The 15,997-nt window shown below is 41.3% G+C and overlaps 1 protein-coding gene across 1 annotated transcript; it reads left to right on the top strand.

The window, feature by feature from the left end:
• Window positions 1–276: 276 nt before the first annotated feature.
• Window positions 277–14,704, top strand: LOC139400989 (voltage-dependent L-type calcium channel subunit beta-4-like; the record flags this gene model as incomplete). Its single annotated transcript, XM_071145512.1, has 6 exons — window positions 277–518; window positions 3,319–3,377; window positions 3,492–3,601; window positions 4,753–4,761; window positions 11,534–11,685; window positions 14,609–14,704. Coding segments are annotated over 6 exons (668 nt in total), but the record flags the coding sequence as incomplete, so codon positions are not given.
• Window positions 14,705–15,997: the final 1,293 nt, after the last annotated feature.

The following is a 15,997-nucleotide window of genomic DNA, read 5'->3' as shown; positions in this document are numbered from 1 at the left end:
AACAAAGTTTAGGGGTAGATTTTCGGATTCCTTTCTCTCTATGTTGAACGGGTGGATTACTCAAATCGATAGTGCCAACTAAACAGACTTTTTGGGATATGAAGAAGGATTTTATCTATCTGGGAGCATTTGGATGACAAATCAGAGGGATATTTTAAAAAGTAAGTGAATATTTAATCGCTATTTGTGAATTTATGAAACCTGTGCCAGTGGAAAAATATTTGGATATGGGGCGCCATTCTCAAACAATCGCATGGCATGTTTTCTCTGTAATAGTTACTGGTCTGAACCCTGCCCTGTGCAACTGGGTTCTGGACTTCCTGACGGGCCGCCCCCAGGTGGTGAAGGTAGGAAACATCACCTCCACTCCACTGATCCTCAACACTGGGGCCCCACAAGGGTGGGTGCTCAGCCCCATCCTTTACTCCCTGTTCACCCGTGACTCTATGGCCAAGCACGCCTCCAACTCCATCGTCAAGTTTGCAGATGACACAACAGCAAAGGCCATGCTGTGGAGGGTAGCATCCTGTATATGTCCCTGCCAAAAAAAATCCAAGTTCGTATAACTCCAAATCTATCCTTTCGTAAAAAACATGTTGATAAATGTGAGAGCTCACATGCAGCTGTGTCTCTCTCTCTCTGAGAGGGTATACATTTTAATGACAAGTTTACAAACATTCAGTCTGTTGTGATAAATTGAATTAAAACTTCTATCTCATTATGGTAAGTGGTGAAAGAAGTATAGCCAGTTATAATTGTAATGGCTTAGCAGATAATAAGAAAAGATAAGCATTTACCTGGCTAAAAGAGAAGGAATATAATATATATTGTTTACCGGAATCTCATTCAACTATTTTAGATGAAGTTGTGTGGAAAAAAGACTAGGGGTGAAGAAACTTAAAAGGGCTGTGTCACGTTCGTCATAATGACCAAGGAGCAGCGTTGTATATGTACATTCTACTTTATTTCATGACTGAACACTGAACAAACGAACAAAATAACAAAACGAACCGTGACGCTAATATGAGTAGTGCAGACAGGCACCTCAACATAAAACAAGAACCCACGAACACAAAAGGGAAAATGGCTACCTAAATATGATCCCCAATCAGAGACAATGATAAACAGCTGCCTCTGATTGGGAACCATATCAGGCCACCATAGGCATACATATACCTAGACCTACAAAACCTTTAGACATACAAAAAACCATAGACAATACAAAAACTAGCATAGCCACCCTGACCTAACCAAAATATAAAGAAAACAGAGAATCTTAGGTCAGGGCGTGACAGGCTGATTATATTAATTAACAATAATTTTTATCTGAATGTGCAAATTTTCCAAGCAGATCCGCAATCTAGATATTAAATGTTATTGGACTATAAACAGATTTGGCTCATTAATATATACTGTCCAAATAATGATGACCACGCTTCTTTGAAAATATATACAGTATGATAATTTATCTTTTCATCAAACTCTCCACTCAAGAGGAAATTTCTCAATGTAACCAGTGCCTGTAATCTGGTTCAGGTTATTAATCAACCTACTTACTTCCTGACTTTATTATCCCCATGGGGAAATGTTGTTGCAGTGTCATATACACGTTTAAAGTGGCGTTTAAATACAAAACAAAATTGACAATACAACTTTCATAACAGTTACATACCATACTGCACTGCAGTGCACTTCACAAAATAGTTGGCATCGGAAAATTATGTGGATATTTTGAAGCAACATCAGACATCAAGACATCTCAAGACATCAGTCAGGAAGTTAAAGCTTGGTCGCAAATGGGTCTTCCAAATGGACAATGACCCCAAGCATACAGTGGGGAGAACAAGTATTTGATACACTGCAAAGCTGCTTATTGCCTATTGTCCTGTAGCCCATCCCAACCTTGTGCAGGTCTACAATTTTATCCCTGACGTCCTTACACCCTCTCTGGTCTTGGCCATTGTGGAGAGGTTAGAGTCTGTTTGATTGAGTGTGTGGAAAGGTGTCTTTTATACAGGTAACGAGTTCAAACAGATGCAGTTAATACAGGTAATGTGTGGAGAACAGGAGGGCTTCTGAAATGCTGTCCCCATTCCACCTGACTGTGCTGCTGCTCCAGTTTCAACTATTCTGCCTTATTATTATTCGACCATGCTGGTCATTTATGAACATTTGAACATCTTGACCATGTTTTGTTATAATCTCCACCCGGCACAGCCAGAAGAGGACTGGCCACCCCACATAGCCTGGTTCCTCTCTAGGTTTCTTCCTAGGTTTTGGCCTTTCTAGGGAGTTTTTCCTAGCCACCGTGCTTCTACACCTGCATTGCTTGCTGTTTGGGGTTTTAGGCTGGGTTTCTGTACAGCACTTTGAGATATCAGCTGATGTACGAAGGGCTATATAAATAAATTTGATTTGATTTGATTTGAAAGAAAAACTAACAGGTCTGTGAGAGCCGGAATTCTTACTGGTTGGTAGGTGACTTATGTCATGCAATAAAATTCAAAATAAAATTCAAAAATCATACAATGTTATTTTCTGGATTTTTGTTTTAGATTCCGTCTCTCACAGTTGAAGTGTACCTATGATAAACATTACAGACCTCTACATGCTTTGTAAGTAGGAAAACCTGCAAAATGTATCAAATACTTGTTCTCCCCACTGTACTTCCAAAGTTGTGGAAAAATGGCTTAAGGACAACAAAGTCAAGGTATAGGACATTGTGGGCAGAACTGAAATAAACGTGTGCGAGCAAGGAGGCCTAAAAACCTGACTCCGTTACACCAGCTCTGTCAGGAGGAATGGGTCAAAATGCATCCAATTTATTGTGGGAAGCTTGTGGAAGGCTACCCAAAACGTTTGCCCCAAGTTAAACAATTTAAAGGCAATGCTACCAAATACTAATTGAGTGTATGTAAACTTCTGACCCATTGGGAATGTGATGAAAGAAATAAAAGCTGAAATAAATCATTCTCTCTACTATTATTCTGACATTTCACATTCTTAAAATAAAGTGGTGATCCTAACTGACTTAAAACAGGGAATTTTTACTAGGATTAAATGTCAGCAATAGTGAAAAACTGAGTTTAAATGTATGTGGCTAAGGTGTATGTAAAACTTCCGACTTCAACTGTATATATTTTAGAATAAGGCTGTAATGTAACAAAATGTGGAAAGTCAATGGGTTTTAATACTTTCCGAAAGGACTGTACATGTGCTGGAGGAGCCATCTAATGTAACATACTGTACATGTGATGGAGGAGCCATCTGATGTTACATACTGTACATGTGATGGAGGGTGTTTCTGTGTGATCCTAGGTAACAGACATGATGCAGAAAGCACTCTTCGACTTTTTAAAACACAGATTTGAAGGGAGGTGAGTTATACAGGTTGTATCAACTGTGGATTTGACAATAAATACAATATACATATTGTTTATCCAAACGTTTTAACTTCAAATAAAATATCACGTTTGCTCTGTATTTCTCAGAATTACTATAACTCGTGTGACTGCAGACATCGCTCTAGCGAAGCGGTCCATACTCAACAACCCCAACAAGAAAGCCCTGATGGACCGATCAAACACACGCTCTAACCTAGGTAAGGTATCGGTTAACTACCTAACCCCAGCCCTAATCCTCTAACCCCAGCCCCCGTAATTCTAACGGTGTCATGGTAACTAATCTAGATTAAAGTATGGGCTAACACACCTTACCACAGCTACCATACTTTACAATACAATATTATAGCAACCATATTTTAAAATACAATATTATAGAAACCATACAGTGATCGGCCAGGTTTCTAAAATAAATATTACATCCAATCAGAACAGGTTTATGTTGGGGTAATGCCCATACCCAATCAGAACAGGTTTATATCGGGGTAATGCCCATACCCAATCAGAACAGGTTTATATCGGGGTAATGCCAATACCCAATCAGAACAGGTTTATGTCGGGGTAATGCCCATACCCAATCAAACCAGGTTTATATCAGGGTAATGCCAATACCCAATCAGAACAGGTTTATATCGGGGTAATGCCAATACCCAATCAAACCAGGTTTATATCGGGGTAATGTCCATACCCAATCAAACCAGGTTTATATCGGGGTAATGTCCATACCCTAACAGACCAGGTTTATATCGGGGTAATGCCCATACCCAATCAGAACAGGTTTATATCGGGGTAATGTCCATACCCAATCAAACCAGGTTTATATCAGGGTAATGTCCATACCCAATCAGAACAGGTTTATATCGGGGTAATGTCCATACCCAATCACAGCAGGTTTATGTCGGGGTAATGTATCATACCACGTCAGAACAGTGTTGATAATGAGGTAATGTATAATACCATGTCAGAACAGGGTTGATAATGAGGTAATGTATCATACCCGGTTCCACCTAGAGACCGTCCTAGAGACATTAATGACACTCAGTGTGTCCAATTTACTCATTATGATTTCCCTGTTAATTAAAAGACGCGTTTTCTGTTGTCCTTTGCAGAAGCTTGAATTATTTACTATGTTCGTTCGTTTCCTTAGTGAGTTTTCGAAACTTAGTGTTTGTTGGTTTTTGAAGGGAACTGTGATCTTGCGGTTTCCTTTTCTCAGTAAAGTATTATGTTATGTCACACACCCAATCAGGACAGGGTCTACAGTGTATTGACTAACCTAACTGTATGGTAGTGGGAAAGTAATTAACTTGGTTCTTTACACCCTGTCCCTCTCTTTGCTGTCTGGTTCCAGATACTGCTGGTATGTACAATACTACTAATATAATATAATACATTAACCATAGTGTAAGCAGGTGTATGACTAAAACAGTGTTAGCTCATTTGAGTCTGACCCTCTTCCTCACTGCTGTTCAAAGAGCAACTGTATAGAAACCCTCCCACTGGACTACGTGTAGACTGTGCTGTTTAGAAACCCTCCCACTGGTCTGCGTGTAGACTGTGCTGTTTAGAAACCCTCCCACTGGTCTACCTATAGACTGTGCTGTCTATAAACCCTACCACTAGTCTACCTATAGACTGTGCTGTCTATAAACCCTACCACTAGTCTAAGTGTAGACTGTGCTGTATAGAAACCCTCCCACTGGTCTACCTATAGACTGTGCTGTCTATAAACCCTACCACTAGTCTACCTATAGACTGTGCTGTCTATAAACCCTACCACTAGTCTAAGTGTAGACTGTGCTGTCTATAAACCCTACCACTAGTCTACCTATAGACTGTGCTGTCTATAAACCCTACCACTAGTCTACCTATAGACTGTGCTGTCTATAAACCCTACCACTAGTCTACCTATAGACTGTGCTGTCTATAAACTCTAACACTAGTCTACCTATATACTGTGCTGTCTATAAACTCTAACACTAGTCTACCTATAGACTGTGCTGTATATAAACTCTAACACTAGTCTACCTATAGACTGTGCTGTCTATAAACCCTACCACTAGTCTACCTATAGACTGTGCTGTCTATAAACTCTAAAACTAGTCTACCTATATACTGTGCTGTCTATAAACTCTAACACTAGTCTACCTATAGACTGTGCTGTCTATAAACTCTAACACTAGTCTACCTATAGACTGTGCTGTCTATAAACCTTACCACTAGTATACCTATAGACTGTGCTGTCTATAAACTCTAACACTAGTCTACCTATAGACTGTGCTGTCTATAAACCCTACCACTAGTCTACCTATAGACTGTGCTGTCTATAAACCCTACCACTAGTCTACCTATAGACTGTGCTGTCTATAAACTCTAACACTAGTCTACCTATATACTGTGCTGTCTATAAACTCTAACACTAGTCTACCTATAGACTGTGCTGTCTATAAACCCTACCACTAGTCTACCTATAGACTGTGCTGTCTATAAACCCTAGCACTAGTCTACCTATAGACTGTTCTGTCTATAAACCCTACCACTAGTCTACATATAGACTGTGATGTCTATAAACTCTAACACTAGTCTACCTATAGACTCTTCTGTCTATAAACCCTACCACTAGTCTACCTATAGACTGTGATGTCTATAAACTCTAACACTAGTCTACCTATATACTGTGCTGTCTATAAACTCTAACACTAGTCTACCTATAGACTGTGCTGTCTATAAACTCTAACACTAGTCTACCTATAGACTGTGCTGTCTATAAACCCTACCACTAGTCTACCTATAGACTGTGCTGTCTATAAACTCTAACACTAGTCTACCTATATACTGTGCTGTCTATAAACTCTAACACTAGTCTACCTATAGACTGTGCTGTCTATAAACCCTACCACTAGTCTACCTATAGACTGTGCTGTCTATAAACCCTAGCACTAGTCTACCTATAGACTGTTCTGTCTATAAACCCTACCACTAGTCTACATATAGACTGTGATGTCTATAAACTCTAACACTAGTCTACCTATAGACTGTGCTGTCTATAAACCCTAGCACTAGTCTACCTACAGACTGTTCTGTCTATAAACCCTACCACTAGTCTACATATAGACTGTGATGTCTATAAACTCTAACACTAGTCTACCTATAGACTGTGCTGTCTATAAACCCTAGCACTAGTCTACCTATAGACTGTTCTGTCTATAAACCCTACCACTAGTCTACATATAGACTGTGATGTCTATAAACTCTAACACTAGTCTACCTATATACTGTGCTGTCTATAAACCTTACCACTAGTATACCTATAGACTGTGCTGTCTATAAACTCTAACATTAGTCTACCTATAGACTGTGCTGTCTATAAACCCTACCACTAGTCTACCTATAGACTGTGCTGTCTATAAACCCTAGCACTAGTCTACCTATAGACTGTTCTGTCTATAAACCCTACCACTAGTCTACATATAGACTGTGATGTCTATAAACTCTAACACTAGTCTACCTATAGACTGTGCTGTCTATAAACCCTAGCACTAGTCTACCTATAGACTGTTCTGTCTATAAACCCTACCACTAGTCTACATATAGACTGTGATGTCTATAAACTCTAACACTAGTCTACCTATAGACTGTACTGTCTATAAACCTTACCACTAGTATACCTATAGACTGTGCTGTCTATAAACTCTAACACTAGTCTACCTATAGACTGTGCTGTCTATAAACCCTACCACTAGTCTACCTATAGACTGTGCTGTCTATAAACCCTAGCACTAGTCTACCTATAGACTGTTCTGTCTATAAACCCTACCACTAGTCTACATATAGACTGTGATGTCTATAAACCCTAGCACTAGTCTACCTATAGACTGTTCTGTCTATAAACTCTAACACTAGTCTACCTATAGACTGTGCTGTCTATAAACCCTACCACTAGTCTACCTATAGACTGTGCTGTCTATAAACTCTAACACTAGTCTACCTATATACTGTGCTGTCTATAAACTCTAACACTAGTCTACCTATAGACTGTGCTGTCTATAAACCCTACCACTAGTCTACCTATAGACTGTGCTGTCTATAAACCCTAGCACCAGTCTACTTATAGACTGTTCTGTCTATAAACCCTACCACTAGTCTACATATAGACTGTGATGTCTATAAACTCTAACACTAGTCTACCTATAGACTGTGCTGTCTATAAACCCTAGCACTAGTCTACCTATAGACTGTTCTGTCTATAAACACTACCACTAGTCTACATATAGACTGTGATGTCTATAAACTCTAACACTCGTCTACCTATAGACTGTGCTGTCTATAAACCTTACCACTAGTATACCTATAGACTGTGCTGTCTATAAACTCTAACACTAGTCTACATATAGACTGTGCTGTCTATAAACCCTACCACTAGTCTACCTATAGACTGTGCTGTCTATAAACCCTTGCACTAGTCTACCTATAGACTGTTCTGTCTATAAACCCTACCACTAGTCTACATATAGACTGTGATGTCTATAAACTCTAACACTAGTCTACCTATAGACTGTTCTGTCTATAAACCCTACCACTAGTCTATATATAGACTGTGCTGTCTATAAACTCTAAAACTAGTCTACCTATAGACTGTTCTGTCTATAAACCCTACCACTAGTATGCATATAGACTGTGATGTCTATAAACTCTAACACTAGTCTACCTATAGACTGTGCTGTCTATAAACCCTAGCACTAGTCTACCTATAGACTGTTCTGTCTATAAACCCTACCACTAGTCTACATATAGACTGTGATGTCTATAAACTCTAACACTAGTCTACCTATAGACTGTGCTGTCTATAAACCTTACCACTAGTATACCTATAGACTGTGCTGTCTATAAACTCTAACACTAGTCTACCTATAGACTGTGCTGTCTATAAACCCTACCACTAGTCTACCTATAGACTGTGCTGTCTATAAACCCTAGCACTAGTCTACCTATAGACTGTTCTGTCTATAAACCCTACCACTAGTCTACATATAGACTGTGATGTCTATAAACTCTAAAACTAGTCTACCTATAGACTGTTCTGTCTATAAACCCCACCACTAGTCTACATATAGACTGTGATGTCTATAAACTAACACTAGTCTACCTATAGACTGTGCTGTATAGATACCTTACAACTATTTTACCTCTGTACCACGTGTTTTCAAAGTCTGAGACAGTGGGCCTCCCTGCACAGGATGTAATGAGCATGTCATATTTTTAAGATAAATATATTCCATTCTCATGTCAAATAAATAGTTGCACTGAAAATGTTACAGAACAACTTTTTATTTTTGGATGGTCAGTTTTGACTGTAGGCAGTATTAATCTCCTGCTCCCACATTTGGGCTAAAATCATGCTCTGCACACCTTAATTAACATGCAACTGAATTAACAAAAATATTTTATCAATTAAAGTGCTTTCAGAATATCCAGATAATTATTATTCAAAAATAGTTCCATTCTTGTTTTATCTCCTTGCACTTTTAAGAATCCATTTTTAAACATTTAACTAGGCAAGTCAGTTAGGAACAAATTCTTATTTTCAATGATGGCCTATGAACAGTTCAATGGCAGAACAGCAGATTTTTACATTGTCAGCTCAGGGATTTGATCTTGCAACCTTTCAGTTACAAGTCCAACACTCTAAACACTAGGCCTCCTGCCATCCCTTTCAAGAAGCCATTTCCCTTTTAAGAAGCCATTGCCACTTTAAGAAGCCAGTGCCCTTTAAAGAAGCCAGTGCCCTTTAAAGAAGCCAGTGCCCTTTAAGAAGCCAGTGCCACTTTAAGAAGCCAGTGCCCTTTTAAGAAGCCAGTGCCCTTTTAAGAAGCCAGTGCCCTTTAAAGAAGCCAGTGCCATTTAAAGAAGCCAGTGCCCTTTAAAGAAGCCAGTGCCCTTTTAAGAAGCCAGTGCCCTTTTAAGAAGCCAGTGCCCTTTTAAGAAGCCAGTGCCCTTTTAAGAAGCCAGTGCCCTTTAAAGAAGCCAGTGCCCTTTAAGAAGCCAGTGCCACTTTAAGAAGCCAGTGCCCTTTAAAGAAGCCAGTGCCCTTTTAAGAAGCCAGTGCCCTTTTAAGAAGCCAGTGCCCTTTTAAGAAGCCAGTGCCCTTTAAAGAAGCCAGTGCCCTTTTAATAAGCCAGTGCCCTTTAAAGAAGCCAGTGCCCTTTTAAGAAGCCAGTGCCCTTTAAAGAAGCCAGTGCCCTTTTAAGAAGCCAGTGCCCTTTAAAGAAGCCAGTGCCCTTTAAAGAAGCCAGTGCCCTTTTAAGAAGCCAGTGCCCATTTAAAGAAGCCAGTGCCATTTAAAGAAGCCAGTGCCACTTTAAGAAGCCAGTGCCACTTTAAGAAGCCAGTGCCACTTTAAGAAGCCAGTGCCACTTTAAGAAGCCAGTGCCCTTTAAAGAAGCCAGTGCCCTTTTAAGAAGCCAGTGCCACTTTAAGAAGCCAGTGCCACTTTAAGAAGCCAGTGCCACTTTAAGAAGCCAGTGCCCTTTAAAGAAGCCAGTGCCCTTTTAAGAAGCCAGTGCCACTTTAAGAAGCCAGTGCCACTTTAAGTAGCCAGTGCCACTTTAAGAAGCCAGTGCCCTTTTAAGAAGCCGGTGCCCTTTTAAGAAGCCGGTGCCCTTTAAAGAAGCCAGTGCCACTTTAAGAAGCCAGTGCCACTTTAAGAAGCCAGTGCCACTTTAAGAAGCCAGTTCCACTTTAAGAAGCCAGTGCCACTTTAAGAAGCCAGTGCCACTTTAAGAAGCCAGTGCCCTTTTAAGAAGCCAGTGCCACTTTAAGAAGCCAGTGCCACTTTAAGAACCAGTGCCCTTTAAAGAAGCCAGTGCCCTTTAAAGAAGCCAGTGCCCTTTTAAGAAGCCAGTGCCCTTTTAAGAAGCCAGTGCCCTTTTAAGAAGCCAGTGCCCTTTAAAGAAGCCAGTGCCACTTTAAGAAGCCAGTGCCACTTTAAGAAGCCAGTGCCCTTTAAAGAAGCCAGTGCCCTTTTAAGAAGCCAGTGCCCATTTAAGAAGCCAGTGCCATTTAAAGAAGCCAGTGCCCTTTTAAGAAGCCAGTGCCCTTTAAAGAAGCCAGTGCCATTTAAAGAAGCCAGTGCCCTTTTAAGAAGCCAGTGCCCTTTAAAGAAGCCAGTGCCCTTTTAAGAAGCCAGTGCCCTTTAAAGAAGCCAGTGCCCTTTTAAGAAGCCAGTGCCCTTTAAAGAAGCCAGTGCCCTTTTAAGAAGCCAGTGCCCATTTAAGAAGCCAGTGCCATTTAAAGAAGCCAGTGCCACTTTAAGAAGCCAGTGCACCTTTAAGAAGCCAGTGCCACTTTAAGAAGCCAGTGCCACTTTAAGAAGCCAGTGCCCTTTAAAGAAGCCAGTGCCCTTTTAAGAAGCCAGTGCCACTTTAAGAAGCCAGTGCCACTTTAAGAAGCCAGTGCCACTTTAAGAAGCCAGTGCCACTTTAAGAAGCCAGTGCCCTTTAAAGGAGCCAGTGCCCTTTTAAGAAGCCAGTGCCACTTTAAGAAGCCAGTGCCACTTTAAGAAGCCAGTGCCACTTTAAGAAGCCAGTGCCCTTTAAAGAAGCCAGTGCCCTTTTAAGAAGCCGGTGCCCTTTAAAGAAGCCAGTGCCACTTTAAGAAGCCAGTGCCACTTTAAGAAGCCAGTGCCACTTTAAGAAGCCAGTGACACTTTAAGAAGCCAGTGCCACTTTAAGAAGCCAGTGCCACTTTAAGAAGCCAGTGCCCTTTTAAGAAGCCAGTGCCACTTTAAGAAGCCAGTGCCACTTTAAGAACCAGTGCCCTTTAAAGAAGCCAGTGCCCTTTTAAGAAGCCAGTGCCCTTTTAAGAAGCCAGTGCCCTTTTAAGAAGCCAGTGCCCTTTAAAGAAGCCAGTGCCCTTTTAAGAAGCCAGTGCCCTTTAAAGAAGCCAGTGCCCTTTTAAGAAGCCAGTGTCACTTTAAGAAGCCAGTGCCCTTTAAAGAAGCCAGTGCCCTTTAAGAAGCCAGTGCCCTTTAAAGAAGGTAAAGATACGCCAGGGCTTGTTTAGAAAGGTCAGGGTTTGATTGGAGGGTTAATTGATGGAGGTTTTAGTGACCACCATGTTCCATGTCTCTGCAGCCCAAATCCAGGGGGAGGTGGAGCGGATCTTTGAGCTAGCCCGGAGCCTACAACTGGTGGTTCTGGATGCAGACACAGTGAACCACCCCATCCAGCTGTCTAAAACATCTCTGGCCCCTATCCTGGTCTACATCAAGGTCTCCTCCCCCAAGGTAAGGTTCCTCAAAGCTGGGTTAGTAAAGGTTCCACACATCTGGGTTAGTAAAGGTTCTATACAGCTGGGTTAGCTGAATGCAGACACAGTGAAGCACCCCATCCAGCTGTCTAAAACATATATGGCTTCCATCCTGGTCTACATTAAGGTCTCCTACACCAAGGTACGGTTCCTCAAAGTTGGGTTAGTGAAGGTTTTGTACAGCTGGGTTAGTAAATGTACTATACAGCTGGGTTAGTAAAGGTACTATACAGCTGGGTTAGTAAATGTACTATACAGCTGGGTTAGTAAATGTACTATACAGCTGGGTTAGTAAATGTACTATACAGCTGGGTTAGTAAAAGTACTATACAGCTGGGTTAGTAAAATTACTATACAGCTGGGTTAGTAAATGTACTATACAGCTGGGTTAGTAAATGTACTATACAGCTGGGTTAGTAAATGCATTATACAGCTGGGTTAGTAACTGTACTATACAGCTGGGTTAGTAAATGTACTATACAGCTGGGTTAGTAAAGGTTCTATTGAGCTGGGTTAGTTTTAATTTAAAAAAATTATTTCACCTTTATTTAACCAGGTAGGCTAGTTGAGAACAAGTTCTCATTTACAACTGCGACCTGGCCAAGATAAAGCATAGCAGTGTGAACAGACAACAACACAGAGTTACACATGGAGTAAACAATAAACAAGTCGATAACACAGTATAAAAAAGAAAAAAGGAGTCTATATACATTGTGTGCAAAAAGCATGAGGAGGTAGGCGAATAATTACAATTTTGCATATTAACACTGGAGTGATAGATGATCAGATGATCATATGCAGGTAGAGATACTGGTGTGCAAAAGAGCAGAAAAGTAAATAAATAAAAACAGTATGGGGATGAGGTAGGTAAATTGGGTGGGCTATTTACCGATGGACTATGAACAGCTGCAGCGATCGGTTAGCTGCTCAGATAGCAGATGTTTGAAGTTGGTGAGGGAGGTAAAAGTCTCCAACTTCAGCAATTTTTGCAATTCGTTTCAGTCACAGGCAGCAGAGAACTGGAAGGAAAGGTGGCCAAAGAGGTGTTGGCTTTAGGGATGATCAGTGAGATACACTTGCTGGAGCGCGTGCTATGGGTGGGTGTTGCCATCGTGACCAGTGAACTGAGATAAGGCGGAACTTTACCTAGCATGGACTTGTAGATGACCTGGAGCCAGTGGGTCTGGCGGCGAATATGTAGCGAGGGCCAGCCGACTAGAGCATACAGGTCGCAGTGGTGGGTGGTTTAAGGTGCTTTAGTAACAAAACGGATGGCACTGTGATAAAATGCATCCAGTTTGCTGAGTAGAGTATTGGAAGCTATTTTGTAGATGACATCGCCCGAAGTCGAGGATCGGTAGGATAGTCAGTTTTACTAGGGTAAGTTTGGCAGCGTTAGTGAAGAAGGCTTTGTTGCGGAATAGAAAACAGACTCTAGATTTGATTTTAGATTGGAGATGTTTGATATGAGTCTAGAAGGAGAGTTTACTGTCTAGCCAGACACCTAGGTACTTATAGATGTCCACATATTCTAGGTCGGAACCATCCACGGTGGTGATGCTAGTCGGGCGTGCGGGTGCAGGCAGCGAATGGTTGAAAAGCATGCATTTGGTTTTACTAGCGTTTAAGAGCAGTTGGAGGCCACGGAAGGAGTGTTGTATGGCATTGAAGCTCGTTTGGAGGTTAGATAGCACAGTGTCCAAGGAAGGGCCAGAAGTATACAGAATGGTGTCGTCTGCGTAGAGGTGGATCAGGGAATCGCCCGAAGCAAGAGCAACATCATTGATATATACAGAGAAAAGAGTCAGCCCGAGAATAGAACACTGTGGCACCCCCATAGAGACCGCCAGAGGACCGGACAACATGCCATCCGATTTGTCACACTGAACTCTGTCTGCAAAGTAGTTGGTGAACCAGGCAAGGCAGTCATTAGAAAAACCGAGGCTACTGAGTCTGCCGATAAGAATATGTTGATTGACAGAGTCGAAAGCCTTGGCCAGGTCGATGAAGACGGCTGCACAGTACTGTCTTTTATCGATGGCTGTTATGATATCGTTTAGTAAAGGTTCCTGACAGTTGGGTTAGTAAAGGTTCTATTCAGCTGAGTTAGTAAAGGTTCTTGACAGCTGGGTTAGTAAAGATTCTATTCAGCTGGTTTTGTAAAGGTTCCTGACAGCTGGGTTAGTAAAGGTTCTATTCAGCTGGGTAAGTAAAGTTTCTTGACAGCTGGGTTAGTAAAGGTTCTATTCAGCTGGGTTAGTAAAGGTTCCTGACAGCTGGGTTTGTAAAGGTTCCTGACAGCTGGGTTAGTAAAGTTTCCTGACAGCTGGGTTAGTAAAGGTGCCTGACACCTGGGTTAGTAAAGGTTCCTGACAGCTGGGTTAGTAAAGGTTCCTGACAGCTGGGTTAGTAAAGGTTCTATTCAGCTGGGTTAGTAAAGGTTCTATTCAGCTGGGTTAGTAAAGGTTCTATTCGGCTGGGTTAGTAAAGGTTCTATTCAGCTGGGTTAGTAAAGGTTCTATACAGCTGGGTTAGTAAAGGTTCTATACAGCTGGATTAGTAAAGGTTCTGTACGGCTGGGTTAGTAAAGGTTCTGTACGGCTGGGTTAGTAAAGGTTCTATACGACTGGGTTAGTAAAGGTTCTGTACGGCTGGGTTAGTAAAGGTTCTATACGACTGGGTTAGTAAAGGTTCTGTACGGCTGGGTTAGTAAAGGTTCTATACGACTGGGTTAGTAAAGGTTCTGTACGGCTGGGTTAGTAAAGGTTCTGTACGGCTGGGTTAGTAAAAGTTCTATACCGCTGGGTTAATTGAGTTTATAAACATTAAAGTTAGGTTGTATATGTTCTTTTCACGTCTCATCTGCTCTTCCTCTGTACCTCTTGTCTTCTGTCGTCCAGGTGTTATCAAGGCTGATCAAGACCAGGGGTAAGTCTCAGACCAAGCATCTCAACGTCCAGATGGTGGCTGCAGACAAGCTGGCCCAGTGCCCAACGGTGAGAGTAACCTAATCATAACAACCATAACCCTACCATAATAACCCTAACCCAAACCTTACCCTCCCCTAACTGGTCCAGTGCCCAACTGTAAGAGTAACCTAATCCTAACAACCATAACCCTACCATAATAACCCTAACCCTAGCCCAGTGCCCAACGGTGAGAGTAACCTAATCATAACAACCATAACCGTACCATAATAACCCTAACCCTAACCCTAACCCTAACCCTAACCCTAACTGGCCCAGTGCCCAATGGTGAGAGTAACCTAATCACAACAACCATAACTCTACCATAATAACCCTAACTGGCCCAGTGCCCAATGGTGAGAGTAACCTAATCATAACAACCATAACCCAAAGCTTACCCTCCCCTAACTGTCCCAGTGTCCCATGTTGAGAGTAACCTTAACCTTAACCCTAACCATAATAACCATAACCCTAACCTAACCGTAATAACAATAACCCTATCCCATACCTAACCCAACCCGACTGGCCCAATGCCCCACAGTGAGAGTCACCTTAACCCTAACCAGCCCAGTGTCCTTTTTGTGAATTTTCTATATGACCATGACAGTCTGATAACCACCCTGAGTGTATGTTGATTTTACCTGGATAACAGATGATATCTGCTATTTTGCTTTTTGATCCTGTATGTATCATGGCAAACTTAGCTAAGAACTCTGGCCAACCCTCAGCTAAGAACTCTGGCCAACTCTCAGCTAAGAACTTTTTTAACTTCTCATTCCATTTTTTTATGTGCACCAGTCGTCAAAATGTAATCAAATCAAATGTATAATATTATAAATCCCTTTTTACATCAGCAGATGTTACAAAGTGCTTATACAGAAACCCAGCCTAAAACCCCAAACAGCAAGCAATGCAGTCTGGTTTTTAACACACTTTTTCAAAGGTTGATTGAAATAGACCTGGTACATGCTTCTTGCAAGTGGTTTGAGAATGATCTGTCAGATAGGATACATTGTGTGATTTCGAAAGGTGTCAAGTGTAATGTCCTGGATATTACACAATGTGTACCAAAAGGGTCAGTATTGGGACCAATTCCTTTTTACTCTTTATGTAAACTGAACAGAAATATAAATGCAACATGCAACCATTTCTAAGATTTTACTGAGTTACAGTTCATATAAGGAAATCTGTAAATTGCAATACATTCATTAGGCCCTAATCTATGGATTTCACATGACTGGGAATGCAAATAGGCATTTGTTGGTCACAGATACTGTACCTCAAAAAAAAGGTAGGTTCGTGGATCAGAAAACCAGTCCGTTT

Source organism: Oncorhynchus clarkii, unplaced genomic scaffold (genome assembly GCF_045791955.1).
Source record: "Oncorhynchus clarkii lewisi isolate Uvic-CL-2024 unplaced genomic scaffold, UVic_Ocla_1.0 unplaced_contig_6827_pilon_pilon, whole genome shotgun sequence".
NCBI classification, from domain to species: Eukaryota; Metazoa; Chordata; class Actinopteri; order Salmoniformes; family Salmonidae; genus Oncorhynchus; species Oncorhynchus clarkii.
The sequence above is the reverse complement of the archived record's forward strand: the minus strand, read 5'-3'. Positions and strand labels throughout refer to the sequence as shown.